The sequence below is a fragment of the Erythranthe guttata genome, chromosome 14 (assembly GCF_056151865.1).
Source record: "Erythranthe guttata isolate IM_541 chromosome 14, IM_541, whole genome shotgun sequence".
Taxonomy (NCBI): domain Eukaryota; kingdom Viridiplantae; phylum Streptophyta; class Magnoliopsida; order Lamiales; family Phrymaceae; genus Erythranthe; species Erythranthe guttata.
This window is the reverse complement of record NC_142546.1, coordinates 23931300-23945082: the sequence shown is the minus strand read 5'-3', so window position 1 is coordinate 23945082 and position 13783 is coordinate 23931300. Positions and strand designations below refer to the sequence as shown.

Below are 13783 nucleotides of genomic sequence, written 5' to 3'. Positions count from 1 at the left end.
TGAGCTTATATTAGGCACATACAATAATATAGGTTTTATAGCTTTTTGTTATATTCAATGGATTACTAGATCTTGTCATAAGTTTGAATATTCATACCTTGTTTGAATATTCATATCTTGTGTGCTTATGAGATCACTGAATAATGTAATATATGGGGTGGTTCCCGTCCTTTTCTCTACTTATGACCTTAGTATATTTTTTATTTTTATTTTTTTGAGGAAATTGTCCATTACAAGGGGAAGTAGGGGAGGGGGGGACTCGAACCCTAGACCGTTACCCTATTGGTAAAGGCTAGGTACCAACTCTCCTAATGAGGGTTGGTTTATGACCTAGTATATATATACTACTACAATATGGGCCTTTTGGGTTTGTTTACATTTCCTAGGTACAAAAAGCCGTCATCCTGTCTATTCTGCCACGTGGCGGATTCTTACTGGTCCTTTTCACTGATCTTCGGTCAGTTCAAGCCTGCCACCCATCTTTTACTTCCCAGTATTGTCCCCTGCACGACTTTCGAGATTCCGACGTAACGCTCACTCCGTCAGGCGTGGAATTACCTCGACAATCTATCTCGCAGGTTTTATACTTCGTTAATTACCCTTTGTGGTCTATTATGGTTTTACGATATTGGGCTTCATTCAACCTTACTTGGGGCCCCCCTCTGGGCCCAAGTCGGCCCTGACCCTCTAGGTTCCATTTAATTGGTGAATTACTAGTTTAATCGAAATCCGGTTGGAGCAGAGGTAGTCTATTTCTACAGATACACGGGCCAGCTGCTGGGGAAACTTTAGACCAGAGGCGAAGATTACAAATGGCTTTGGATGTGGTTTGTTTTCCATTTATCAAATATCATTTCTTCTAATTGTTTTTTTTTTCTGTTTATTAAAATTTATTTAAATTTATCTACTTAAATAGAGTCTTGGTTGATGGCAGCGTTGAAATTCAATTTTACTATTTTAGAATTGGCAGTTAGTCAAATTGGGGCCTCTTTTTTAAAATATAATTAAATATATCTACTTAAATAGGGCCTTGGTTGATGGCAGCGTTGGAATTTGATTTTACTATTTCAGCCATAAAATTGGCAGTTGGTCAAATTGGGGCATTTTTTAAAAATATATTTAAATTTATCTACCTAAATAGGGTCTTGGTTGATGGCAGCATTGGAATTCGATTTTACTATTTCATCCATCAAATTTGGTCCATTTGGGGCCTCGTTTAGGGCCCCACTGGAGTTGCCCTTATTGGTTGATAAAAATTGGACTGGGGGCAACTAAAACAACATTTTTTTCTCACTTCAATACCTCCAACTTTAAAACCATTTTTTATAGAAGTTTTTACAACTTTTTCTTAGTTTAAAACCATAAATAAATAAAAAATGCTAGCAAAGTACAAAAATGCCCTTCATCAACCATAATACAATTTATACAAACAATTTTTTTATTCCTCACTTCAATACTAAGGAAAAAAAGAAAAACAAATCCTCTCTTCTTCTCCCCAAACTCAAATCCCTTAAACCCTATCTTCTTCATCTTCTTAAATCCTCCAAAACATCTCCAAATTAAAAAAATCAAAACCTCACAAAACTTATAAAATGGAGTTATAAGACAATAATATGGTAGTATATATGGAAAGAGAACCCATTAAGGTAAGTATCGATGTCTTTTTTGAGCTTCGAAGTTGATTTTGAAGTTTTTTTTTTTTGACCCCGTCGGCAATTTTCGACACATACAGGTCGATTTTTTGGTCAATTTTCGACACCAACGTGTCGAAAAAAAAAAAAAAAAAAAAAAAAAAAATTTCGACACATACCTGTCGAAAATTCTCCCAATTTCGACAAGTATGTGTCGAAAAAATACTGTTGGTAAAATTTATTTTTTTTTTTTTATTTTTTTTTTTTTTGTGTTTTTCGACACATACCTGTCGAAATTGGGAGAATTTTCGACAGGTATGTGTCGAAATTTGTTTTTTTTTTTTTTTTCGACACGTTGGTGTCGAAAATTGACCAAAAAATCGACTTGTATGTGTCGAAAATTGCCGGCGGGTTTCAAAAAAAAAAACTTCAAAATCGACTTCGAAGCTCAAAAAAGACATCGATACTTACCTTAATGTGTTATCCTTTCATATATACTACCATATTATTGTCTTGTAATTCAATTATATAAGTTTTGTGAGGTTTTAATTTCTTTAGTTTTGAGATTTTTTAGAAGGGTATTTGGGGGAGGGAGAAGAAGGAGGTGGAGGAGGTGAGGGGTTTGTGAGTGAGGAGGGAAATGGTTTTTTAGGGTTTTTTAGTATTTGGTATTTAAGAAAGAAAAATAGTATTTGTAATATTTTTTTGATTTTAATTTTCATTAAGGGTATTAAAGTAATTTACAATTAATTATTTATTTTTTTATTTTTTTGGTATTCAAGTAAGCAAAAGTAGGGATTTGAAATAGTGATCCCCATTGGACTGTGAAGGTAAAATTATTCTCTTTACTGTTTTCGTTTTTGTCTAACACATTCATATAATCAAAGTCTGTTGCTGGAACAGTAAGAGTCTCTCTCTCTCTCTCTCTCTCTCTCTCTCTCTCTCTCTCTCTCTCTCATGCCCGCACATTCACACAGATCAGTTAAGTAACTCTGTTTCTTCTCATTTGTGGATGGCCCCTGAATTTCTTTGTGGAGAGCCCTCAACCGAGAAATTGGATGTGTACAGTTTTGGAGTAATTATGTGGGAGCTCGTTACTATGCAACAGCATTGGAATGGACTTAGTCCAGCACAGGTAATTAAGTTTTGTCTTCAAAATAGATTTTGAAATCCATTAACAATATTTAAAAAAATAAAAATATATCAAAACAAACGAAATATAAATAGAGAATAGTCTAATGATATATATAGATGAAATGCGTTGAAATGCAACATAGATATCTTCTCATTTTATTTTTCAAACATATCGAACCTTTGCACTGACCCTTGTTAATATTTTAAACTACTCAACTTTCTTTTATTCTTCTGTTTTGCCAAAAAATGATTAAAACATACACGTTTTTTATTTCACAATCTCAAATCTCAATTAACTACCAAAGACGGGGAAGAAGAAGAGAGATGTTGGTCCATTTTGCTCCGCAGTTTATTCATCTTAGCACATACATACCTATTCACTTCCTTCCCTTTTTTCAGAATCACGCACGTGGGCATATCATCAATTACGTATTTATCAGCAACAGCCTGCATACACAACATATTGATATTTTTTACCAAATCAAATTTCCAATTCAAGAAAACCGATCGGAATTGTTAAAGCAAGCAAGGTTAAAAAGTGGCATAACTTCAGCTGATAAGCATCAATCTTCACGAATACAACATCTGGTGTCTTCTTTGCACTATTGGCTACTGAGATAGACCATCTTTTGCAGTACCACGGCTTTGTGAAAAACAACACCACCTGATAAAAGGGTTTTCCATACACACGTCAAATTGAGAAACAGCTACATACAATTGTAAATGCAAACATGGACTAACAAGCAACTTCAACCACTTCGGAAAAAAAAAACCAAATCAAGAAAAAAAAAGAAAAAAAAAAAAAAAAAAAAAGCAAAACCCAAATCAATAATTATGTATAGCAGAATAACATGTCATGATAAGAAAGCAAGTAGTTGTAGTTACCAGTCGTTTCGAGCGGAGCATCTGCTTGAAGAAACGGTTCCACTCCTCCATGGAGTCAACGCTAATCACTTTTCCAGGTCCTAAATAGAGCAGGGGAAAATTTACAAAATTTGACACAACAAATTTCAACAATTTATTTATGAATCTAAATTAATTCCTCCTAACTAACTTTTCAATTTGGTACTACACATGAACTAAAAAGTGTAGGAAGCAATAAAATTAATATTGAACCGTAAAAACAAATAAAAAATTAAAGACAATTATCATACCAGCAGCTAAACGCCTCAACCCCTTACTGAGTTTGAGCTCAAATAGCGGTTGCGAATTCGAATATTTACCCACGAAATCCTCCACGGTCATATCAACGAACTCAGTGAGACCCGCTGTGTGAGAGATATCAGGATCCGAGTTGTTCTCATTAATAACTTCGCACGATTCCTGAAATATCTTGTATCTGCGCTCTTTTTCTTCCTCTGAAGAATATTTCTTTTCAAATTTTTTACACCACTCATCAAAAAGAGCGGGAGTGCATTCATACAGAGGGCGAGGGGGTTTGGTCGGAATCGTGCAAAAAGGAAGGCTTTTAATAGTGATTCTGTGATTGAAGCCCACAGTCGTCGTCGTCGTCGGCGGCGGCGGCGGCGTCGAATTCATCAGCGTTTTCAGGAGCCGATTGCAAAGAGCGATCTTGCTAGAAGCCTTCTCTCCAAACAAAAATTACATTAAAACAATCAGTAATTGGTATACACATGTAAATATGAATAAAATTGGACAAATTAAGACCTTGGACGAGGAAAAGAAGAAGCTAGCCATGGCGTCCTGGGAACCTACAACGTTAGAAGAGAGATGTTTCCAGAATCTGGCAGGCGGCGGCGCAACTCACTAGTTCTGCTTATAAATTGGGGATCCTCGACGATTTATCTTTTTTAGGGTTTAGCACTTGACCCTTCAACTATTCTTTTATATCCAAAATACCCCTAGAGAACTAACATATCAGTCATCGTACCCTCCTAGATTAACTATAGTGGCAAATAAGCTGATGAGCTTATATTTTTTTTTTGATAATTAGCTGATGAGCTTATATTAGGCACATACAATAATATAGGTTTTATAGCTTTTTGTTATATTCAATGGATTACTAGATCTTGTCATAAGTTTGAATATTCATACCTTGTTTGAATATTCATATCTTGTGTGCTTATGAGATCACTGAATAATGTAATATATGGGGTGGTTCCCGTCCTTTTCTCTACTTATGACCTTAGTATATTTTTTATTTTTATTTTTTTGAGGAAATTGTCCATTACAAGGGGAAGTAGGGGAGGGGGGACTCGAACCCTAGACCGTTACCCTATTGGTAAAGGCTAGGTACCAACTCTCCTAATGAGGGTTGGTTTATGACCTAGTATATATATACTACTACAATATGGGCCTTTTGGGTTTGTTTACATTTCCTAGGTACAAAAAGCCGTCATCCTGTCTATTCTGCCACGTGGCGGATTCTTACTGGTCCTTTTCACTGATCTTCGGTCAGTTCAAGCCTGCCACCCATCTTTTACTTCCCAGTATTGTCCCCTGCACGACTTTCGAGATTCCGACGTAACGCTCACTCCGTCAGGCGTGGAATTACCTCGACAATCTATCTCGCAGGTTTTATACTTCGTTAATTACCCTTTGTGGTCTATTATGGTTTTACGATATTGGGCTTCCTTCAACCTTACTTGGGCCCCCCTTCTGGGCCCAAGTCGGCCCTGACCCTCTAGGTTCCATTTAATTGGGCTCGGGCCTTTGTTATAGGCCCAAATTAGTCCGAATCATAAGCCCAAGCTTATTTGCAAAACCTTAACCCAAAATCTCTTCTACCAGTAAATCCACCCCTCCAACTTATTGCTAACAAACACATAACCTACCCATAATCATTGTAAACACTTGGGGTTCCTGAGTTAAACCTAATTTAACTACAAAATTTTCATTTTCCAATTTTGTCCCTTGATTGAGCTGGCGTCGTTGATCGTTGGTCAACGGCATTGTTCATTGGTTCCAGAATTAATGTATTTCGTCGCTTGCATGTTTTGCTTCAGTTCCAAGTTAATTCCAAATTAAAAATATCGAAGGCGGTACATTATGGACTGAGTTGTTTAGATAAGGAATATGTTTCCCAATATTCTAAATATCGGTTATCGGGTCCGAGCGGCTAGGGACCGCCACACGATAAATTGGTACAGCAGTGATTAATCGGAGATATATTGAAAATAAATCATTTTTTAAATTTAGTGTGATATATTTATAAATATTATTTGTTAATACTTAAAACGTATAAAAAAAACTGAACTTATTCTTTCCTCATTGTTTATATAATCTAATCACATAATAAAAGTTTAACATTTAGAACTTGATTCTCTCCTCATCATTCTAAATGTTTTTATTTTTAGGGCAGGTTCTTCTTACCGCGGGATCGATAAGTTTGAGTTTGATTGAAAGAGATAATGGGTTGGGATTGAAAAAAATAAAAAACTAATAAACATAAACACTCTATTTTCCTTGAAATAAAAAATAAATAAATAATTAGAAAAAAAAAATATTTTTCCGATATATCGCTCGAAGTTTGACCCAATATATCGGTTTGACCCGCCACAAACTGCCACAGACCGCCTCACCGTCAAAACACCGATTTTAAAATCGACACACAAATATCGTAAAGGTTTATGTCTGCCACCGATATATATCGACCGCCACAACCGATATTTAAAACACTGATATTTCCTAGTGCATTTGAGTGAAATATTGTACTCTTCATGAAATTAGCCACTGAGTGACACCATTTGGTTTCAAATTTTGTTGGTTTCTTGGAGGCATAAGAAGATTGGGGAAGGGGGTGTTTTTTTAATAAATAATTGTGAGTAGTTTGATGTGCATTAGTGACTTATTACAGAACTTACTAGTTGTTGGAAGTTAATTCATGAAATATGATTCGGCAAATTAGTAGATAACTCAGTTTCTCCCTGCTTTGTTGGAGCGTACAATATTAACCAACCGAAGTATTTTCCGTAAGTGCCAATGTAAATTTTGTCGTATGTTCTTGAAACTATTAACCGAGTATTTGATGAATACTGGACTCTAATTTTTCTCTATATATAATATAAAAAGAGAATTTATGTTCTCAATGATTGACATGTGGCAAATAATAATTTCATTTATCATAATTGCTTAATTAGTTGGAGTTCAATTGATGAGGTTGATTCTTCAATTGGTGAGTTGTCAATTATTATTTTGGTATGTAATTAAGTTATTTCCTATTTAACATTTATACACTCATTTAAACAATTACCACGTGTGTATATATTATTTCCATAATCAATATTTTATAAATTCGAAATAAAAAAAATCTTATTTACATTTCCAGTATTTCAAATTTATTCGTAGTCTTTTTAAAAAAATTCAGTACACTCATTTTTTTACGAATAGTGAGTTTATTTTTTTTAGGGTTTAGCACTTAACACTTCAACTATTCTTTTATATCCAAAATACCCCTAGAGAACTAACATATTAGTCATCGTACCCTCCTAGTCCTCGATGACCTCGTTTGGTTTGGGTTATGGGATTACAATGATTGATAAATAGTCAAAGGATTGTATCAAATCTTTTCAAACCCAAGCAATGTTTGGTGTGGGTGATTGATGGTTAGTTTATAATCCTAATATTTAATTTGTTTATTGAAATTGCTTGGTAAAAATACCAAAACACCCTTAAAAAGAGTTATAAAATTTAATAAACTAAAACAAACTAAAAGACGCCCCCAATTCGACATCAGTTGGATCTAGGGTTTTCTTCCTTGAACTTCCTACAACAGAGAAACCTTGGATGCGAATTTCTTTAGGTAAATTAAATTTATTTTTCTATAGGATAATGCATTTTACATTCGTCAATCTGAAGTTTATTACAATGCTCATGAAATCTTTCGATAGGATGAGTTTGAGTTCAAACAATGTGCGCAATCGAGCAAGTAGCAGTTCGAATCACAATAGGGCGTCTAATCCAAATTATTATGGGTCAATTTTCCGTTGTCATTGCGGTTTGGAAACAATAACGAAAACCTCGAGGACGGAAAAAAATCCAAGAAGACGTTTTTACTGTTGTTCCTCGACAATGGCAAGTACTAATAATTGAAATTATTTAATTCAAATATGTTGTGCCTGTATTTTTTTTATTAGTCGTTTTTCATTAATCTTAGATTAACAAGTATACTGGGTTTAATTTTTTTGTGGTGAAATTGGGTTTCGTAGGAATATCGTTGTAACTTCTTCAAATGGTGTGACGATTCCACTCGCGAACCGACGTCTATTGAGGTAATATCTGGTTTGTTGGCAAAGATTAATGGATACAAACAAGAGATATCTACCTTGCAAGGCCAGGTACTATTGTATAAAAGTAAAGTAAAATCAATTAAGCTATTTACTTGAACTTCTATAATTGCTATGTTGTTCTTAATGTTTATCATAATGACTATGTCATAGGTGGTGTGGTGAGTATGCGAACTGTTGAATTTGAATGCCTATCAAAGTCCACTCATCTGTTGAGACAGACTACATGTTACGACATTAGGTGACGTAACAGAATTGTTGTGTTGTCACAGTAATAAATCTACGAAAAGCAGAATAAAGAACACAACAATTTAATGTGGTTCGGATACAAACGTACCCTACATCCACGAGGACTTGCAAAACTAGTTCAGATTTATGTGTACATTAATAGGACTTAATAAAACACTAAAGACTCCCTCTTTATGTGATACGCCGTTCTTGCACACGACTCGAACTTGTTGATAATCAAAGCAATTCCTCCTCCGCACTCTTGGACTTCCTCCAATGTTGAACTTCCTTCAAACGGCGGATCGACCTCTCCCGAGATCTTTTAAGCACTTCTCCCGAAACGCCGATCTTCTTTATGGCCTGGTAGAAGAAACCTGTTCTGTTGCCACACCTGCCGTGCAGACAGGGCTGCAGCACGGGCTGCACCCTTCAAAGCCTTTATGCTGGGATTTTTCTTTGTAAAGCTCCGTCGGACTCATATGAGGTTGAGGGCCTTATATAGGCACGAAATCCACCACCCTTAACCTAACTTGAGCCCTAAGAAATCGATTAACTAGGTAATAGAATCCTAGTCGATTTCTACTTCTATTCTAGATAAATACAAAAGATACCTAACTAGAATACAATACATGGAAATAAATCTAAGTCCTAATAACAATATTACAAAAATAGGACTCTAATTAATTCCAAAATAAACATGGAAAACAAATCTTTGCCAATCTTTAATTTCCACATATGGCGGATTTCTTCAATCTTCACTAACGGAAATTTGGTGCCAACAATCTCCCCCTTTGGCATAGATTGGTTAGAATCCATGTTTAACAAGAACTCCCCCTGCAGATGAGATTTACTCCCCCTGCAACAAAGATGTCACTTTTCTTCACCCGTCTTGATCTTCTATCAGAGTGTCCCATCACGGGGCACGTTACAACGCAGCGGAATTGGGTGAATGTCGTGACAGACTACCGTCTCAACCGTCCTTGTGAACACACGTCATCCAATAAGCAAAACAAATAAATCAAAACCCAAAATCGGACACTAAGTATATCTAGTGACCCGCTCTGATACCAATTGTTGAATTTGAATGCCTATCAAAGTCCACTCATCTGTTGAGACAGACTACATGTTACGACATTAGGTGACGTAACAGAATTGTTGTGTTGTCACAGTAATAAATCTACGAAAAGCAGAATAAAGAACACAACAATTTAATGTGGTTCGGATACAAACGTACCCTACATCCACGAGGACTTGCAAAACTAGTTCAGATTTATGTGTACATTAATAGGACTTAATAAAACACTAAAGACTCCCTCTTTATGTGATACGCCGTTCTTGCACACGACTCGAACTTGTTGATAATCAAAGCAATTCCTCCTCCGCACTCTTGGACTTCCTCCAATGTTGAACTTCCTTCAAACGGCGGATCGACCTCTCCCGAGATCTTTTAAGCACTTCTCCCGAAACGCCGATCTTCTTTATGGCCTGGTAGAAGAAACCTGTTCTGTTGCCACACCTGCCGTGCAGACAGGGCTGCAGCACGGGCTGCACCCTTCAAAGCCTTTATGCTGGGATTTTTCTTTGTAAAGCTCCGTCGGACTCATATGAGGTTGAGGGCCTTATATAGGCACGAAATCCACCACCCTTAACCTAACTTGAGCCCTAAGAAATCGATTAACTAGGTAATAGAATCCTAGTCGATTTCTACTTCTATTCTAGATAAATACAAAAGATACCTAACTAGAATACAATACATGGAAATAAATCTAAGTCCTAATAACAATATTACAAAAATAGGACTCTAATTAATTCCAAAATAAACATGGAAAACAAATCTTTGCCAATCTTTAATTTCCACATATGGCGGATTTCTTCAATCTTCACTAACGGAAATTTGGTGCCAACACGAACTAATAGAACCTTGTTTTTCATTTATTCAGGGATGTTGTTTCACATTTGTTTATATGTGATTTTGGAAATTGCAGCCCCTCCATTTTGTAGTATTAATTTGAGGAGAGATCAACATGGATTTAGTCTATATTCATTGCATTGTTGTTTATTATAAATTAAATTAGACTTATCATGTCAAATTGATTTTATTTTTCTATTTACTGATACATAATTAATGTAATGTAGTTGGGAAACAACAAATTTTCTCCATTTATGCGTATAAGCTGAGGATTTGTAATAAATTTCTTGCTTTTATACGTTTCCAAGGAGAATGTTAATCATTTCACTTGTGCCTGCATTAAGTGTAGTAATTGTTTCCCATTTATTTGTATAAGCTGAAAATCTGTATTAAATTTCTTGCTTTTGTACATTTTCAAGGATAATGTTAATCATTTTACATCATTTCACTTGTGGCTGCATTAAGTGTAGTAAATTTTCCCCATTTTTGCGTATAAGCTGAGAATCTGTATTAAAATTTCATATGTTTCCAAGGAGAATGTTAATCATTTCACCTGTGCCTGCATTAAGTGTAGTAAACCTACCACTCATTAAATTTCTAATATAAATAAAGCCCCAACTCTTCATGAAAGAACACCCGCATTTTTTTTTACTTTGAATTACAGTCTTTTATCAACTGTAAATGGCTCTGCTTACAAATTGTATATATATATATATATATATATATATATATATATATATATATATATATATATATATATATATATATATATATGCTTGAGTAGGGGTATTTTCGTCATATTTTGGAGAAAATGCAATGTGAGGGGGGTTTTGTATTTGTGTAGTACAGGGGAGTAAATGATACAAAGTCCATAGTACAGGGGTGTTTTTGTATTTAACCCTTATTGTTTTCACTTATAAATACCCCTAATTCAATCTTCACAATTTTCTTTTTATTTAGTTTATGTCTCAAGGTCTTAATCATTTCATTTTCTTTTTCTAAAATTGTTTAGTGTTTAAATTCATTTTTTTTGTAATTTTTAATTTAAAGTTAATCTGAAGTTTTTTCAAATTTCAATTTAAGTTTTTATTTTCTTGTAGTTATTTGGAAAAAAAAAACAAAAAAAAAAATTTTGTAAAATCGGTTTGGGCCCGGACCCGGGTGGACCCGCCTCCCCACGAGTCGGTTTCGGGTCCCCTAAAGTCGGACCCAGACAGGGGGGTGGGGTCCGACCTAGACCGATCCAACCCGTAGCCGTGCCTACCATTTTCCCTATTTTCATAGTATGATTAATGAACAATTTGTGATTTATGTAGTAAACAATTATTTTTTAATTATCTCTGGTATGTGGTAGTATTATTTAGTATCTACGCTCGAGAGTAAATAACCCAACTAATTATCTCCTATAATAATATCAAATACAAATGAAATATTACTACTAAATAGTTTGATTTTATATACAACTTCATTGAAAATATAATATGTATTTATCTTTAATTATCAAGCATAAGAATCAATAAAGAATCATTTCATTCGTTTTTGACTACCTTTACATCTAATAATGATAGAAATGAAAATACAGAAATTGAATTGTTCAAATTTGGTGAGCCGTATTTGAGCCAAGCAAGCGTTGACTCAGCTGACCCTCGTGGAGTAATATTTTCAACTGCTTCCCATCCTTCTTCTACTCTGGCGACCCAAACAATAGGCGCGTGAAGCCACCATTCCCTATTTTGCAGATTTTTTTTTACAAAATCCCCTTTTTTCTCATTTCACAATCTCAAATCTGAATTAACCACCGGAGAAGAAGAAGAAGAAAGATGTTGTTCGACATACTTTTACAGGTGGCGATATTTCTGGTGTTGCTGTTCATGTTCCTATTCGTCCACGAGGTGCCCCAAAAGCTAATCTCCAAGCTCCGTCTCCTCACGCGCCGATCCAATCTCCAAGCCAGGCGCCACTTCGTTATCGGCGCGCAGCTCCTCTCTCAGGCCAGATCCTCCTCCTCATCCTCCTCCGACTTCCGATCCCTAGCCGAGCGAGCCGCCGCCGAAGCCGACAAAGCCATCGCCCTCGATCCCAAGGAAGCCGCGTCGCACATACTGAAGGCGCTCGCGCTGGAGCTGCTAGGGTTCAAGACGTCGGCTCTCGATTCGCTTGACGCGGCGCTGTCGCCGCTGGCGGCGAAGTCCCTGAGCGACGAAGAGAGAGGCGACGCGCTGTTCAAGAGGGCGGAGTTGCGGGCGGCGGTCGACGGAGGCGGAGGCGCGGCGGTGGAAGACCTGGTGGAGTCGGTGAGGCTGAAAGGGGATAATGCCAAGGCGTATGGGTTGTTGGGGGAGTGTTATGAGAAGAAAGGGCTGATTGATGAAGCCCAAAAAGCCTATGAAAATGCTCTTCGTGTCCAGCCCGATTACGTTTTGGCCCGTGACAGTTTGACCCGTTTAGGATTTTAATGAAAAGGCCCAGTTGTTTTTTATTTATTTGTTTTTCCCCCTGTTGTTCTTGCAAATTATGATTGAATTTTAAAATTTTATATTCACAATGTAATATAATAATAATAAAATACGTAATAACAATATTATAATTTTCAGAAACATATAAACTTAATTTTTAGAAACAACTTAGAATTTAAGGATTTACAGAAAGTAATATCGGATAAAAAAAAAAAGAATCAAAAAATAATCCAATTCGATCCAAAAAATTTGAACATATTGTAATTCGAATTTTCGGAAATTTAAATAATTTTTTTTTTCAATTTTAAAAATTATAAAAATCAATTTTGGGATGAACTATTTTACCTACTACCAAATACATTATTAAATGGGCCGGTTCGTAATAGCTGGGCCGTTTTTTTTCATAAGAATAGCTGGGCCTACTTTCTCCCAATATATATATATATATATATTTACTAAACATAACCTTTGAGCAACTCCAATGGTAGGTATTAAAATGAGACATCTAAATCCGTAATTGATACTTGAAATAATACTTTGGTATTTCGAAAAAACTTATGTTCTCCAACCCGTAGGAATCAAATAAAATATTTTATTTTTAAAAATGTAATAAACATAAATTAATAGATATATTTGGTCCCTATTTCATAGGAATTTGTTAGAAAATTTATTGTTTTTACGTTGAAATTGCAAGTCCTAATTTTTAGGAATATTTTATACTTGGTTTTTTTGGGTCCATTTTTGCACCTCTGGAAAATAAAGTATCAAAAAAACTACCCCTTTGATGCTTCCGTTGGAGAAGAAATTTTGAATTTTAGGAATCAAAATGAAAGTTTTATCATTTAATACTCTATTTGATTCTCCCATTGGAGTTGCTCTTAGTTCACTTAATTTCATCTTCGTCTTAGGAACTTTCTTTCTTAGTTGTACTTGCCATCTTCTTCTTAGGAACTTTCTTTCTTAGTTGTACTTGCCATCTTATTGAGTTTAATTAGCCTTTTTCTTGTTGGTCCTTTTCGAATGTTTATGTTTCGGTTTCATCTGAACGTGCTGGATCTGTTTACAAACATGGGGCGGATCAATGACACGGGTCAGGATCCACGACGAGTCGGGTCCATGGTGCGGTACTGGCCGGGTCCCCCGTGCGATGCGGCCTGGTCGGAGGTGGATGCGTGTTGG

General features: G+C 35.7%; 2 protein-coding genes across 3 annotated transcripts; one reads left to right on the top strand and one right to left on the bottom strand.

Moving 5' to 3' along the window:
- Positions 1 to 2448: 2448 nt before the first annotated feature.
- On the bottom strand, positions 2449 to 4730 carry LOC148765489 (uncharacterized). 2 transcript variants are annotated; one of them, XM_088812971.1, is made up of 6 exons: positions 4434 to 4662; positions 3920 to 4349; positions 3651 to 3730; positions 3315 to 3429; positions 3139 to 3214; positions 2449 to 2781 (listed from the first exon to the last, which is right to left on the bottom strand). In XM_088812971.1, the coding sequence occupies exons 1-6, from the start codon at positions 4461 to 4463 to the stop codon at positions 2634 to 2636; spliced, it is 879 nt and encodes a 292-aa protein (XP_088669097.1). In that variant the 5' UTR covers positions 4464 to 4662; the 3' UTR covers positions 2449 to 2633. The 2 variants fall into 2 exon arrangements, with proteins under 2 accessions (XP_088669097.1, XP_088669098.1); XM_088812972.1 differs by lacking the exon at positions 2449 to 2781 and having other exon boundaries at positions 2893 to 3212; positions 3314 to 3429; positions 4434 to 4730.
- A 6855-nt stretch (positions 4731 to 11585) lies between these two features.
- On the top strand, positions 11586 to 12684 carry LOC105958915 (hypothetical protein). The gene has a single exon (XM_012982917.2). The coding sequence runs from the start codon at positions 11969 to 11971 to the stop codon at positions 12602 to 12604; it is 636 nt and encodes a 211-aa protein (XP_012838371.2). The 5' UTR covers positions 11586 to 11968; the 3' UTR covers positions 12605 to 12684.
- The last annotated feature ends 1099 nt before the right edge of the window (positions 12685 to 13783 follow it).